The 15767-nt window shown below is 40.4% G+C and overlaps 1 protein-coding gene across 1 annotated transcript in view; it reads left to right on the forward strand.

Annotated features, from left to right (window-relative positions):
• Positions 1 to 4: 4 nt before the first annotated feature.
• LOC104159516 (polypeptide N-acetylgalactosaminyltransferase 9) overlaps positions 5 to 15767 on the forward strand; it is a gene marked incomplete at both ends in the record, with an annotated part of 80548 nt that continues 64785 nt past the window's right edge. Inside the window, one exon of the mRNA XM_009697448.1 lies at positions 5 to 227. Within this exon, the coding sequence (XP_009695750.1) occupies positions 5 to 227 (223 nt within the window). The remainder of the gene's footprint in view (positions 228 to 15767) is intronic.

Below are 15767 nucleotides of genomic sequence, written 5' to 3' on the forward strand. Positions count from 1 at the left end.
GAAAATCAAAACTTTGTTGACGGTGAACATCTTGGTCTTCGTGGGCATCATCCTCTTCTCCGTCTACTGCAGGATCCAGGACCGCTCCCAGGAGCTGGTGCAGATCGTCCGGAGCGCGGACCGCCGGGCCAGGAGCCGCGGCGCCAAGGTGGGCAGCCTGGCCGACAGAGAGTCCATCCTGCAGCGCCTGGACCACCTGGAGGAAGTGGTCTACAACCAGCTAAATGGTACGGAGGGTTGGGAGGGGACACAGCACCAGCCCCATGGTGCCCTGTGTCCTGGGAGGGCGCCGCAGGTTGGGGAAGAGGACCCAAAGTGCCCGCTGCATTGGGGAAGGAAGCATATGCGCTGATCCCACTGCTGAAGTGCTGAAAACGAAAGGAAAGAGTTGGCTGCAGGGTTTGCTGGAGGGATTTGTTGAGCCCCCGTGCCAACTCTTGGCCCGAAGTCAGCACTTCTTTAGTAGAGGCAAAGTTAAGGAGACTGCAGAGTTCATGGGTTTAACGATTGGTGGAAGTCCCTATGAACTGTACCAGGTTTTACAGTTTGCCTGGATATATTAACTCTGTATGGGTGGGTGTTTGTATAGCAAATACACTACTCGATTGTATCTGGGAGTCATATACTTGGTCTCAGAACTACTTTAAAAGCATTCTACTGAGTTCTTACGCTGTGTACTTTTAATGGTCTATTTAAACATAGCACCCATATGTTTCCTTAATGACTTTGCCATTTAAATTTGATATTATCTTTGGTGAGGAGAGGAAGCATCCACTGTTGCTTTTTATGACATACTGTTCTAATTCATCAGCCTTGAAAAATCTTGGTAGGTAAGCAAAGAACCCTTCCATGGTAGTTAGAACAGTCTAAGCCATAAAAGTTGTTATAGGACAACTAACGTTTCATATAGAAACTAATTCTTCAAAACAAGTGCATTTGTATTTGAATGGATTCATAAAGTTCTAAATGTGGAACATCAAAGAAATAAGTATGTGATTAAATACATCGGTGCTTTGGACAAGGAAGAGGCTGAAGGAGTGAACTTTGCATGAAATTATAATATAAATGTAACATTTAGTGTCTAGCACCAAATAAAACTTCCAGTGTCGATGTGCTTAAGTATACCAAATGTGTTTCTAGGCTGCTTGTGAAAATCTTACTCATAACATTGATTTAACAAAGGCTACTGTAGACTCGAAATGCAGACAAATAGGAGGCTTAGGGTGAAGTATATCTCCTATTACTGCTTTCTGAATGAATGTGTAAATCTAAGTAGGTTAGACCGTTATGGTAATATGCAGTCTATCCAGCAAGTGTTACAGAACAGGCATCCACTTACGCACTCATCTGTATAAACAGGGAAGAGAGAAGAGGAATGTGGAGTGTGGGTGTTAGTCGCAAAAATACATGTTCATGAATTAGAGGGGAAGTGTCAACAGCTGTGTTTCCTAACCATGTTTTGGAGCAGTTTCGAAGAACGTAGGATTTAAGAGGGAAATCCTCTTCCCAAATTCGATAAAGCCATATAGTTCCCAAACAGATTAGATCAGTACCCGAGCTATATCCATTGTAACTCAACTGAATGGGTTTTTTTTTTGGCCTGAATTGATTTGTTCTTGGTGATGTTCATAGGTGAGACTTTGGGTAGGATTTACCTGCTCTGGGTTCATCTCAGTGTAGTATCCCCTGGAGAATCAGCAGGAGTCCTTAATGTACTAGACAGGCACCATTGCACGTAATGACTGTGGCTTCACTGTAAACAGGAAGTTCTCTGTGAAGTATGCCTCTGTTTTGGGGACTTTTTTCTTCTTTAATTTGGTTTCCTTGGATGTGGAACTTCATAGTGTAATTACTTGAACTTAAATGTTATGTTGCTTCTTCAGGTCATAATAAACGCTGCAGGCAGTTTCTTCTTCTTGAAAGTTCTTACACAGGAAAACAGAAAGTTTTTCAAGCTGAACTGTTCAAATTTCCTATTCATTTCCCTTCATTTTCTCTCTGACACAGTTGCTTTTTTTATTACACAGTGGTACATTAACAGAGATTAATTATTTCATCATCATTATGAAAAGATACTTTGTAGCTTTCCTCTTTTTTTTTTTTTTCCCCTCCATCCTGTGGCACCAAAACTGAAAAGTCCTCAAAAATTAAGAAGTGCTCCACTGAAATCATCAGAGTTGCATCACTGTAAGTTAAATCAGGATCAAGGATCTGTGTTTGGGTTTAGCTCACTGGTATTCCGTTTTTCATATTGTGACTCATTACTTACACCATTAATGGGCATAACGCTGCTCTGGCAGCATTGAGATTCAAAGGAGCCTGTCTGTGACAATGCTCTACTGTGTCTCACAGAAGGAGTGGTATTACAGAAGCACCCTGCTCTGGAGCTGTGTGGTTTCGTCCTAATGTCGAGCAAGGTTTCTCAGACATTATCCTATATACTGCTTTATCACAAAGTTAGAGAGCCATCTGTGGCCTTCTTGGATGTTACTTTTTCATAAGGTCAGTCAAAATCACTTTTATATGGACAGACAGACATGGGTATACAGATTTTATTCATACGGAATATGAATTCCTCACATACCTAGAATTCCTGCAAGCACCAGGAGTTTGAGTCCAGCTCAATGTTATTGTTACTGTAGGTCTGTCCAGATCAGTATTTCAATTTTCTCCTCTTGGTTCTTTCTATTTTGAGATCAGCAAATTTAGAGCCACCTATTAAGTGTCTTATATTTTTGGAAATAAGGTGTCAGTGTTCTGTTATTTCATTTTTCTCTTCTATTCAGATTAATCCTAAACTGGTAAGACTTTACCTGGATTTTCTAGGGACTCTGTTGAAGATCCAGTGTAATAGAAAGACAGTTCTGTGAGAAACCAGCCCTGCAGCTGCAGCTATACAGAATTTTGTTTCTGTCACACTTACTTGTTTGTATGCAATCAAAGAAATGTTATTTGAAAGTGTACCTTCTGCAAGGAAAAATAAACACAAACAGTAATGTTACAAGTGTATCAAGAGGCAACCTAAACCTGGTCACTAGAGGACTCATTAACTTTTCAGTCTGAATAAAAGCTGTGCATCCAGTGCCTGTGGAGGTGCGTGTAGAACACAGAGGACCATGCATGAAAGTCAGTAGAAAGCTGGTCCTTGCAATTATCTTTGGCAGAACAAGAATTTTTAGAATAGAATGAATGAGAATTGCCATGACTCCCTGCAGAGTTGTGCAGGCTTACACCCAAACAATAGTTTGCAGTTGACTCGTGCGTTGGTTTTCTATCAACTTAGAAAAACAGTATTTCTGAAAGCTTTCTTTACGCTCAGCTGCTGCTGGTTTTGGTGGTAGTAAATGAACTGAGTGTGCAAAGGGAAAGGAAAGCAATGAAATGAGTCTGTGGAATTTCCTTGGTGAAAAGTTGTATTATCTCTTAATATTTGACTTTGGTTTAACATTTATTTCGAAAAGCTGAGTTGTTCTACATCTAGTTCATCAATCTATACATTTTTTCATTTTTACTGTTGTATTTCTATTGATGGATGTGATTTATTGTCAGTCAACACAGAACTAATGACAGATAGACTTAGTAGCAATTCATGAAATGGCATAACAATAACACCTTGGTATTTTCTTACTTTGACTCTATTTTTTGTAAAGGGGAAAAAAATAAAAAAGACTTGACTGAATTTTTCTCCTAATCAGTTTTACATCTGAGTCTGTTGCTAATGATTTACCATAGAGGATAAAGAATTTTTGATGCCCCAAGTACAGCATAACCTTTCATGCCAAAAGCAATTGAAGAGTCGGACTACAATTTCACTGTAATTGCCTTTTTCCCTTTTCACTGTCTCTTTCCAGTAATACACAACAATCAATACAGCATGTAATTAGATTTCATTCAATCTGCAAAGATTAAGAGAGTTTTCATCTTCTCATTATGTATGCTCACGTCATGTTTTCCTACCTGTGTCTTCTACATTAGACCTCTTTGACCTGTTCTATTTCAGACGTGGAGGGATAAGGCTGGAGTATTCCCTTGAATTTGACAGATTATCATTCTTTACACATCATAATTTGATTTTACTCTCTTTGGGAAGATTAAATACAATAGCAATTTCCAGTATGATAAATGGGTTTTATATTTCATACGCATTTCATGGAGGAGGCTGGGGAAAAAAGTGGACAATTCATATAATTGCAGCACACAGGCTTAAAATGATGGAAATAGCAGGTCCTAGGTGCAGAGGACTGATTCATGCAGACTGTGACTCCTGATTGTTAGAGTATACTGGAAGCAAAGTGATTGCATTTAAAATTCAGTCTGGCAATCTGCATGCTTAAAAGGTACACTAGTATTTTTAAAAGGACAGTTTATTCTTTGTAGGCTTGGGACTGGTTGAAAATAGTTCCAAATTTCCATATTGAAAGTAAGTGTTGGGAACAGGCTGCAAATGAATCATGCGAATGTCCACATCAGACTTGTCAAAAAGAAGCTTTTACATCTGGCAACTTTCGGTGGAGGAGTAGTTCCTTTGCAGAGAAGAGAGGTAAAGCCGCGTGTGCATGGAGGAAGATTAAGTGTGACTGCCAGCCTTGCATTAATGAAACTGCACCTTCTCATACCTGCATACAGTTTCTCATGTTATAATTTTTTTATTTAATTTGTTTATGGTCTGATACTAACATGCATCTGACAAAATTAGCACATAATTATCTCTGAAAGTATCAACTTATTTGTGGGGACTGCTCTCAGCCATGTGCTTTCCTTACCCTAGTGAGTGGCTTCTTCATGTGATCTCATTTTGAGGATTTTTTTAAGAAATGCAAAGTTTGGCCTAATGAAGTCAGGAGTTAAAAATATCAACTACTTTTTTTTTTTTTTAAGTTAGGCTGCAGTTTATCCATTTACCACACGACATAGAACAAGTATTTTCAATTGTTCTGGATCAGTAAGTCAGACTTAGGTAAGCAAGCATTGTTACAGCCCTGACCTCCTCTATTGCAAAGTGATGGTGAAGTCCAAAAGACCAATTTCTCTTCACATTGGCTTTAGCTGTGTTAGTCTTGATTTATGTAGCTGAGGAAGTTCATAATCAGTGCTTTCAGGAAGACCAAGATTTTATTCTCCAAAATAAGGGAAGAAAACATCATGAGTCAATATTTGGATAGCCCTTATAAAAATAGAAGGTAATGTTCGAAATAGTATTACTCTGTTTAGGCACTTTAGGAAGAAAAAGTCTAAAGGTTTGGTAGAAAGGGTAAATCTTTTTTGTAAAACAGGCAAAATTGCATTCAACTTTTCAAAATATTGACAAATAGAAAAAAATATATCTCCATTCCAGCAGCACATCAGTGATTTTAAAGTCTCTCCCTGTACTCTGTGTTTCATATATCAGTAACTTTTTTTTATGTAATGCTTTTACTTTTTGCATTTGTAGCTGGGAAGAAAGCTTATTTTGACAGAAAAATCATGTGGTAATTTCATCATTGAACTAATTTATTTGTGTAGAACTTGAATCAGTTGTACTGTGTAGGATTAAAAGCAATGTTCACAGAGTTGGAAAGAAAATCTTTGACTGATGTTGATTTTGTTGCCTTTTAGGAGGTATTCCAGTTCAGTTTCTTTCCATTTCTTTGTAGATGTGGCTGGAGTTGGAAAAGCAAATATGGGTCTGTCATCTTTCTAGTGAAGAGCTGCAGTGTGGTTGTTTTACATCTATAACCACCATACAGGTTTAGAGGATTAGAAAACCTGGCTTTAATTTAGTACCCTTAATACTGCAAGGTGAGATTGTTTTTTGAGTCGGGGGGGCGGGGGGTGTTTGTTGTTTATTTGACTTTTTAGTAAGTAAAGGCAGAAAGTACTTAAACCAAGAGCATCATTTAAGAATGCAGTTCCAGCCACTGAGTACATGGCTGTTCTCCAAGGAAATAATAAGATTTATGAAAGGAAGGAAAAGAAATGAGTCATGTTTAACAAATCTTCCTTTTATTAATTCCCCTCTCTAACATTACTAATGGGTACTCAGTCTCTCTTTCTCAGTATACTTGGCATACTTTTTAATTATTGTTATTATTTGTGGGGTTTCACTTGGTAGTCATTTCCATCAGTTTAAACTAACAAACTGAAAGGGGGAAAAAAAGAAAATAAAAGAAGAAGAGCCTGTGATGTTTTGGATAACAGGAAGGAAGCAAGCCAATGACAGCAGAGCAGCTTCCAACCTTGTTGTAGTCCTATTGATCAAAACTGTCCTCTGAAATAAGAGAACTTTGGCTTCTGAGAACGAAAGCCAGACAGAGATCCTCCAGCTGACCCAAAGTCGTCATCTTCTGAAAGCAGCCAAGTGCTAATTGGATGTGTATATGACTTGTGTCTGCTTTTCCTAAAACCCATAGCTGTGGTGCCATGGAAATGTCTGTGAATATCTGAAAGCCTTGTAGGTGAAGGCAAAACCCATTTCAAGGACAGCAAGGCAGATGCAAACAGATTAAAAATTGTCTTTATGCCTTATGATTTTTATCCTTTCAGGTGTTCTGGAATACTCAGGTTTCCCAGACAGTTTTGGAAACAAGCTACAGTGCAACTGACGCTTGCTGGTTACTCAGCATGTCCTGTAGGACATAAAAAGAATATAAAAATTACCTGTAGCAAGGCTGTCTCCTGAGTGAAGATTTGTTTGGCTTATGGAATGGAAGGGAGTAATTGGGGAGTGGTGTGATGCAACTTGGTCTCAGGCCCTCTCATTTATCTGAGGTTACTTTGAGTTTAAATGCATGGTGGTACTGCTGGGGATGAAGGTGACAATCTTGGTTCTGTAATTTATTTCTCAGTCTAATCTGCTAGGCTTTTGAGTTCCTACTTGCAAACTCTCTAGTACACTGAAGAGTGTGGAATTTCACCTGGTGAAGATAGCTTCAAAGCTTGGTAGGCTTCATCTTTTCAGTGCTGGTTTACCTCTAATTTCTGTCCTGTCTTCTTTAGTTGTCCTCAGTATCCGCACTGGTAGCATACAGGAGTGTGGCGTGGATAATCTGTATGACTTCCTTGACCTTGTCTTTTTGAACTCTGAAGCAGTAGGAAAGAGCGCTTGTTGCATCAACAAGAGGTCCTCTAAAACAGAGAATTGAGGATGGGATTACTATTTGTGGCAAAATGGTCCTTTCTTCAAAATGAACTTCACTGCCTGGCTTGCTGATGTCGCACCTGTGATCTGGTGTAGATCTAAATGCAGTGAGCTGTGTGTCTATGTGCAACTCTGTAGATGTCCAAGGAAGTGGTATTTTGGAGCTGAGTTCTGCTTTCTTAACCTTCTGCTTGACATTCTCCTCCCACGGTGAAGGAAGTGGGCTTGTACTCCCGTGGTTCTTTGCACTAGCTTTTTATTTCACCTGGTTTAGCTAACTTGGACTCATTGCTGTGCATGGAACAACAGTACAGCGGCATTTCTGTGGGAAATCCCGTGGAACATCCAGAGGAGCTCTCACACCAGTTTCCTACCCCTCTTACTGCATTTGTCAGGCCGTTTAATTTCTGAATAATTGCGTGTATTCATTTGTTTATGCCTCTTATGTCATCTTACTGAAATGTGTGTTGAGAGGGCTTGTTTCAATGTCTATAGACAATTTTGTTGGTCTTGTAGTAAGAGGAAGAAATGGATGTCCTCAGGATAAAGTAAACCCCCTTGCTCTTCACCATCAGGCTAACTTACTCTGTGTGCATTCTGCCCAGTCTTGCAAAGCTGTCTTGCGAAGCAGATGTGGCTACCTGCCTCTCCCTTTGTTTTACTTGGATGACTTGAACTGGGGGATCTGCTCTCAAGCCAAGGATGAGCCTGGGACCATGAATTGTTTTGTGTCCTTAGTGAGGGTAGCCCTTAGTGAAACAATGCTGTGGAAAAGGGCAAGTTCTGCAAATCTCTGACAAATGGCAGAAGGCATAAGATACGTATATTTTTTTCAAGTATGTCCTTGATTACTGGCTTTGGAGGAGAGTCCAAGGGCAGCTGCAGGGTAGATAGCTGAGGAGACAATCGACTGATTCTGCAAAATAAGCAAAACATTTTTAGAAAAAGTAAGAATATAGATTTCTGAATATTTTAAGCCTTGCACCACCTCCTATGGAGCTATTCTCTAGAAGCCCTTTCACTTGCCACCACAGTCTGATTTATACTTTTAATACTTGAGCTGTAATTTGCATGTCATCCTGGGAGAATGGGCAATGATTAAGAAAACTCAACCAAGGAAAAGGTTTTTGAAAGAGCTTCTCTAAGCAATGCTACTTAAAAATGGTTCTGTCAGGCAGAGGTATTTGATGCCAGAATGCTACAGGAGAGGGTTAGCTATTTCACAGCATCATTTGGAAATCACATCTAAATAACCCAAACTTAGTGGATGAAAATACAAAGGAACATGTTGGGCCTCTGGGATTCTTTAGTGTATTGGCTTCAATCTTAACCTCCTGGGCTAAGTGTTAGAGCAAATGCCTAAGAGGCTGCTGTAATGCCAGTATCTCCCTTGGATTGAAGATCCACTATAAAATGGTATAACCCTGGCAAAAGCCATGCTGTCCCCCAACAGATCTCCAACTCCTTCCTCTCCGCAAGGCCAAGATGTGTGTAGAAGGAAGCTGCTGATGTAAAGACCTTTGTTACCTGTGTGCCGCTGGACTCTACTCCAAGAGGACAATTCCTTGGCTGTACAAACCGCTGCTTTCCCCTCTTCGGGCAATTAGCTGTGGCAGGAGAGAGAGGAGAAAATTGGAGCCTCTGTAGGCAAAAGGCAGCCATGGAACTCTATCTACCTTTTACTTACATTTCAGAGCTACTTATACAGGCAATCCAGTTGCCTTTACTAGAGTACTCATGAGAATAAATGCTCACTAGTGTAAGGGTCTCACACACTTTACAAGGCGTGACTCAAACCGGGTTTGCTGGAGTTGCATTTGAATCACACTTGGTACAAGCAGCATAAGAAATCTCCCCACTAGGCTTTAATGTCTGATAAACTGATCAGGGAAGAAAATGGATCCTGCCAGGTCTCTCTCTTCTGTGAAGTTCTTTAAATATCCAGATACTATGAGACGCAAGTACTACCTACTTGTGTTCATCCACTACCTACCCTTGTTCATGCAGGGCTGTGTTAGATTATGCAGAGTTACCTGTGAGGGGTATCCTCTGTCATAGACTTCATAGATTTGTGAAGCACAGAGCTGGTCTCTGTGGCATTACCAGTGTGTTACTAGTTTTTGTTCCTGGGGAGAACTGTTCAAAATAATGTCCGTGATACAGTAAGCAGTCATGTTTAGTCACAAATCTAAGTCAGATACAAATCCGACACTGCTTTCTAAGCAAACCGCAGATGCTGCCAGGCCCTGTTCTGCTGTCAGCAGTGCCTTGTGTGGATAGAGATGGATATTACTGGTTGGATGGGGTAACTTGGTCAAATAGGTTTCTATGCCCGCAGCAATGATCCAAATTCTCCTCAGCTCATCCATGCACTTAGTCCTATTGAAGTCAGTTGCCTAAATTAATCCATCCTATTGATCCAAAGCATTAGCACAGCCAGTAGTTATCAGCATAGTAGCTCCAGTAGTAAATTTGGCCAAATGAAGGTACTTCTACTACAGACTGAACAGTATATTAACCAGTTACGATGATGTATATGTAATATAAAGTATGAATTCATGCTGTGTCCCTGTACTACTTTAGTATGGTTGAGAACAGGATCCTTCCTCCTTGAAGGTTTTGGAGTGATTCCCCTTTCTAGTGTAGATTTGGTGAGCTTTGTGTTTCTACCTCTGACCCCTGCTACTGGAGTCTTTGCTTCTGTGTTTGAGCTGTTTGGCTCCAGTTTGCATTTTGCAAAAAGAAGTATACAGACTGGAAGGCCAGATTAGCAGCCTTATCGTGTCTGTCTTGCTCCTGATATCTGAGCAAGCTTTGTTCAGAGATTGATTTATCTGTTTCCACAACACTGCACAGTGCTATCTACCTACTACAGAGCAAAACTGAATCCTCTTCTCACACCATGTCTGTTATGTGTGCTGCTGGACACAACCCTCCATGCCTCAGCTACTGCCTGTGCTCCCATGGACGTAGCTCCCCCATCCTTCAGCCAGTGCCTACAAGGTAGAAGCCCTTCACTTTTGACCTTTGAGATCTGCTTCCGCCTATGATAATTTTTGTCTCAATTTGACAGCACTGGGCAAATTGGTGCCTAACTCACGGAGTCTAACTGGGATCCAAAACTAGGGTTTTCCTCAAGATTTGATTGAATAAGTATTTTTAGCGTGCATATGCAATTAAATGTGATGGGTTATCTACATGCTTGGTGAATGCTTTAACCACTAATATATTGTTTAAAAAATAAAAACAAAAGGAGGATCATGTAACTTTCCGCTTTCCTTTAGGTGAAGAATAAGACATCTGCTGCATTCTTTAGAACTGTGGGTCTTATGTGGGCAAATGTTTTCCGGCTTCAAAGTAAGGATGGGGCTTTTCATTCCTACCTTTTCAGTATCTTCTGTTGACTAGCCCCATCCTGAGCCTCAGCCAAAGGTTTGATCTCTCTCTGGAAGGAGAGCAGGTCGTTCCTGCAAGCGCTCAGCTTGGACTCCAGATGCTAGCACCTAGGAGTTACCCTCAGTGTGTTATCCTCAGTGTTTTGGAATGCTTCAAAAACTGGAATTGTGCAAAGTCACACATAATCTCCAGTTCCTGTTTCCCACAGCCCAGACTAGCATCCTAGCCAAGGTACTGCTGCACCATTCGCAAAGCAGAAGGGGCTTTGTTGCACAGGAGCTCATTTTTCTTGGAAGTTATCCACCATGACAGCTGGAAAGCCCTCTCCTGCAATACTGGAGAAGTTTGCTTCTCATTTTGTCTCTGGCATTTTTGGTGGGGTGATAGGGCTAATTGGTTGTTTTTAATTTGGATTCTTTATGCCGGTTTTGTATTTTATATGGCAATGGGGCCTTACTGCCCTTTTAGAAATTGAGTTTATTTTTTCTACAGCTCTCTCTATGCCTCTAGGATGTGAAGCTTTTGCAAATAAAAATGGTTTTTTTGTTGTATTAACTCATTTTCAAGCAAGCATTGTGTTATAGAAAATACTGGTGGTATTCTTTCCTGTGCAAACCAAACTGAAGGCAGTGATAAGACTAAAAATATACTCAATTGAAATAGCATTGTATAACCCAAAGGTTAGTCTTCCTCAGGATTAAAATTTGCAGTTGCTTTATAGATTCCTTGTAAGGCAGATTTCTAGTCATCCAGCCGTACATAAAATGAGGCTACTGATAGCTGCAAAATTTTGCATCTGCAAAACTCCGACCTGTTGGTGACTACCACAAGCACAAACCTGCTGATGAAAGGTGCTGATAGCCATGGTGCTGGTGTCAGCTGGCGTATTCCTGTGGTGTTTGTGTTACAAGCACTGTACGGGAGGTGCTGAGCAGGGACTAGGTACTGTTCACACCTCTCACAGGAAAAACAGATTTTGCTGTACAGAGCTGTTAATCCTAAAACATGATAATAGATTGCAGGTGGCTCCATGTAACAGATGGAATTGGAGTATGGGGTAAGAGGGAGCTGATCATGTTCAAGTTATCGAACAACCTAATACTAGGCTGCCTAACTGCTGAAATAGTTGATACAACTTATACAAGCAATGAGTGGGTTTGGCTTGGAAAAATGGGTGGTTGAGTGGTTTAGGTGTTAGCCTGTGTTAACCTTGGATTCGGAAACTACATTTTTTTTTGATAGTTCTGTTACATAATTTCTGTGTCACATGGAGAATCCCCAGAATCCAGATCTGCGGATTTAGGCTTCTGACTTCCAGCATCACTGCAGGGATGTGGGCAGCAAAATGTTCCACTGGAGCCTGCTTGTGTGTTTCTTCCTGGTGACCCGTCTTTTCTCCCACTTTTTAAGGATCTTTTGCATCTGCTAGAAATTGCAGCTCTCTCAACCCTCAAAGAATGTCTTTTGTTTATTCACTGCTAGTATTGTAGGGAGCAGTGAAAAGATTTGCAGGTATTAATTAGAAATTTCCCATCTTTCTTCTATTTAATATTTGCAAACTCAGTCAATATGTCCTTCCTGGGATACTCCTTTAGGCGTAGACCTGAACATGTCAGCACCTGCACTGAACACTTTGCTCTCAGCTACTGCAGCTTTGAATACACAAACCAAATAATCCATGATTTTAGACCTGTGTCAGCCTGATCCTCCTCCTGAAATAGATCTATTTGGCTCAAGGTATTTTCATTCAACAGAAACTTAGTTCTGGAACGGAAGTGGCTTTTATGATGCTAGTATCCAGTGGGGTTATATGCAAAACCTTCTGTTTTCTGAAAGAGTCAGCTTGGTATGGTTCCCATATTCACAGGCATGTTCCCATTTCAGGCCTACAAAACTCTAAGCCAGGCTGTAGAGAACCCTCTTAGATGAGGTCAGGGAATTAAGAATTTCCTCTGTGATTCATTCTGAACCTGATCTGCCTAATGACTGGATTCTTTGTCTCCCTTTTTCTGTCACACATTAAAAAGTTCACAAAGTGAGATTTTTCAAGTCTTCCTTGCACAGTGAGAAGAAGATATGTGGAAATGGAGGAGAAATATTCATGAGAGAACAAAGACATGGCCTAACTTTGAAGCTAGGTTGGTACAGCCCGGCATGCCGATGGACACAGGCTGAGTGATGCAGCCCTCAGAGAAAGCGTTGATCATTGCAGAGGGATTTTTGTGTATGTTACAGCACCACTTGTTTAGGCATCTCTCAGCCCTTAATCATACTGACAAGAAGCTGGAGCACAAATAGTGCTGTCTTAGAGACACAGTGGAGGTTGTGGAACAATGACACCAGTGAAATACTTTGTAAAATTCTTCTTATTAAAGTTGCTTGTAGTCGATGAAGTAAGCATGGGATTAGTGAACTGGATTCAGGGTCCATGCACGAGAGTCATGCTAGGACTGCTCTAGCCCTAAGCAGAGGTGGAGTTCCCCATTGCAACACAAGGTACAACAGGTTATTCTGGTAAAGCCCATAACATAGTTTGACAATTCATGTTAATGTAGATGGTTGATAACTATTCTGGACTAGAATTTCAAGTGATGAAAGCTGTCTCTTACATAGCCTACTTACGGTACTGTAGTAGCAAGATTGGAATTGGGCCCAAAGGACAGGAGAGCTAATGCAGGATCAACACCAATTAGACATGACTTGGCGATGCTCTGTGTGATGGTAGGCTGACATATCCTCTGTACATGGTACTATCAGAAAACAAAACTGGATATTTCTGGATAGAAATTTATTTTAGAAAGACAAGTCTGCATACGATCTTTTGATTTTGTCCCTGAACTGGAAGAAGATGCCTCTAATCTGTTTGATGGGTGATATTACATGCCTATGGTTTCTCTATGCTAGATACGAGTGTCTCAGCATATGGTTGTGAAACTAGAGGTTGATTATTTTCAGAAATATTTTGACAGATATTGAACTGACAAATTCCCTGTTAAAACAAACAAAAGGTTTTGTTTGATGCTGTGCTGATAAGGCTATGTGGATTTGGGATCATACCTTGCTTTATATTCCTTTCAAAGGCAGTGAAGGAAAAGCACCCCTATTATAAACAATCAAAATAACTAATTTCTTAATTAATGCCAGGGGAAACCAGCAGAGTTGTGTGGAGTGGTGTGTCCTACTGTCATGATGCCTTGCTTCTAAGTCTGCATCTCTGTCTTCCTAAGGGAAGACGTACTAATTTAGTGAGTCAGGCATTTCCATGTGAATTTTCTTTAACATGCTATCTTCACAGGGAAAGTAATTTTAAATGGGGTCACAGACATACCTCATTATTTCATTAGGAATCCCCTAATCTGTGACCAAAAAGCATGCTATTTTATCACTTAACCTGGTTCTCATCATTACTGCTAATACCTTACAAGGAGCATCTGTAAGCTCACAGAAACAGGAACTGGGGGCTAAAGAGCAGCTTCAGTGCTAGCTTTTGAGAAAATATTTAAAGGTGCTGAAATACAGGACTAGGCTTAGGAGACCTGGCCTTCATTTCCAGGTGTGCTTTTCCTTTGCTCTTTAGCTGTGGTGCCAGCTCATCTCTCTGCTCTTTTCACTCCCTCCCCATATCTGTGTCCTCTATCCAGTCTGTGCAGCATCTTACCTCATGATATTGTTAATCAGTGATATAAATAACAGCCAGACATCTAACAGACCTAGACGTCCAGTAATTACCACAATTAGTCCTAAAAATAAGTGTTTAAGCTTTAAAATAAGCTTTAAAAATAAGCAGCAAAAGCAAGAAAGCTGACTTTCTTGTGGATTGGTATCCTAAAGGTGAATTCTTAGGTGGTGTCTAATAGCTCCAACAGGTCTCTTGTATTTGATCTTTCACTGAACCTCTTCTCACCGTAGGAACATTTTAATGCCACTTTCTTCCCAGATGTCAACTTTAGTGACACTTGCAGAAATGTAATTTTTGGAGACCTCTGACTGTCTGCCAAGCTTTGGCTGAAATTAGACACAGTCCTCAAAAATCTAATGAGCAGAGGTGAGGGGACGGTATGAGAGAGGGAAGCAGACTGATAGACAGATGTAGACAGCATGATCCCACAAACTGTTTCTTAGCAAACCAGGCTAAAAATTGTATTGGTCACAAATGGGATTTTTACTCATTTAAACACAGACATTAAAATCAAATTCTTAGCTTTTAAAGGAACCAGACTCAGATCTTCACAGTGAATTCCTCTGCTTGCTCTGTTAATTGCCAATATGTTAACGCAAGTATTTTTTCTCTGCTTTGCTGCTTACTTCAGTTAATAACTATAGCAGCATGAAATTTCCCTGACACTACACCTGTACTGTGGAAGAGCCTCCTTTATTTTCAGCTTCCTAAAATGGCAGACTTGGGTCCCACTAGCTTGTCTCATTGCCTTTCAGTAGTGGCTGAATAATTAAATTATGCAAGGAGCAGAGAAATGATCCTGTGCTGCTCTTTGCTAGGCAGCATGAAGCATGCCCTGCTGCTCATCTCATCAGATACCCTTCATGGCCAGGGGGCTCAGCATTGCCTTTTTCTGGGATCGTTTGGTGCTGGAAAGATCTTTCTGCTTATGAGAAATGTGAGTGTGACCTGAAGTTTAAGCGTGACCAGATAGCACGTCTGCTTTGTATCCTTGAGGAGTGATGAGTCCAAGCTGTGAGCTCAGACTGGTTCTGATCAAATTCTGATTTGTACCTGTCTCTTCACTGAAGGATCTTCTTCTCCTGTATAAAGGCACCTTCTATCACTGTCTTCATTTCTCTCTTTACTGTGTAATTTAACATCTCATAATGTAGTCATAAGTAGAAACCTAAGACACATCAGGGGACAGGAACATTCATTCTTTTATGGAGTTTTTATATAAAGGAAAGGAAAACTTGAAGAAAAATTGAATCTCTGAAAGCTTGAATTTCTTTTTACGTTGCCTTGGTGGAAACCAGGTAAGCATTATTGCAGTCAGTGGCAAGGTAGGGTAAAGTACATTGGAGGAGTCTGATCCATAATTTCAAAAACCCGGCTATTGTCTTTGTATACGATCTGAATTCTATATGCATGTGATAGCTTTAAACATACTCTGTAGGTGGATCAAAGTAGCATGTTGTTACCAAATGCACTCTGCCTTTGTCAAACAAAGCCCACTTTGTCTTGCAGTGAGTTTGTCACTGCCTAAACTAGCTGTGGGTTACAGTCAATTCGTAAAAATACCAACATGCAATG

This window comes from Cariama cristata, unplaced genomic scaffold (genome assembly GCF_000690535.1).
Source record: "Cariama cristata isolate BGI_N322 unplaced genomic scaffold, ASM69053v1 scaffold19153, whole genome shotgun sequence".
NCBI classification, from domain to species: domain Eukaryota; kingdom Metazoa; phylum Chordata; class Aves; order Cariamiformes; family Cariamidae; genus Cariama; species Cariama cristata.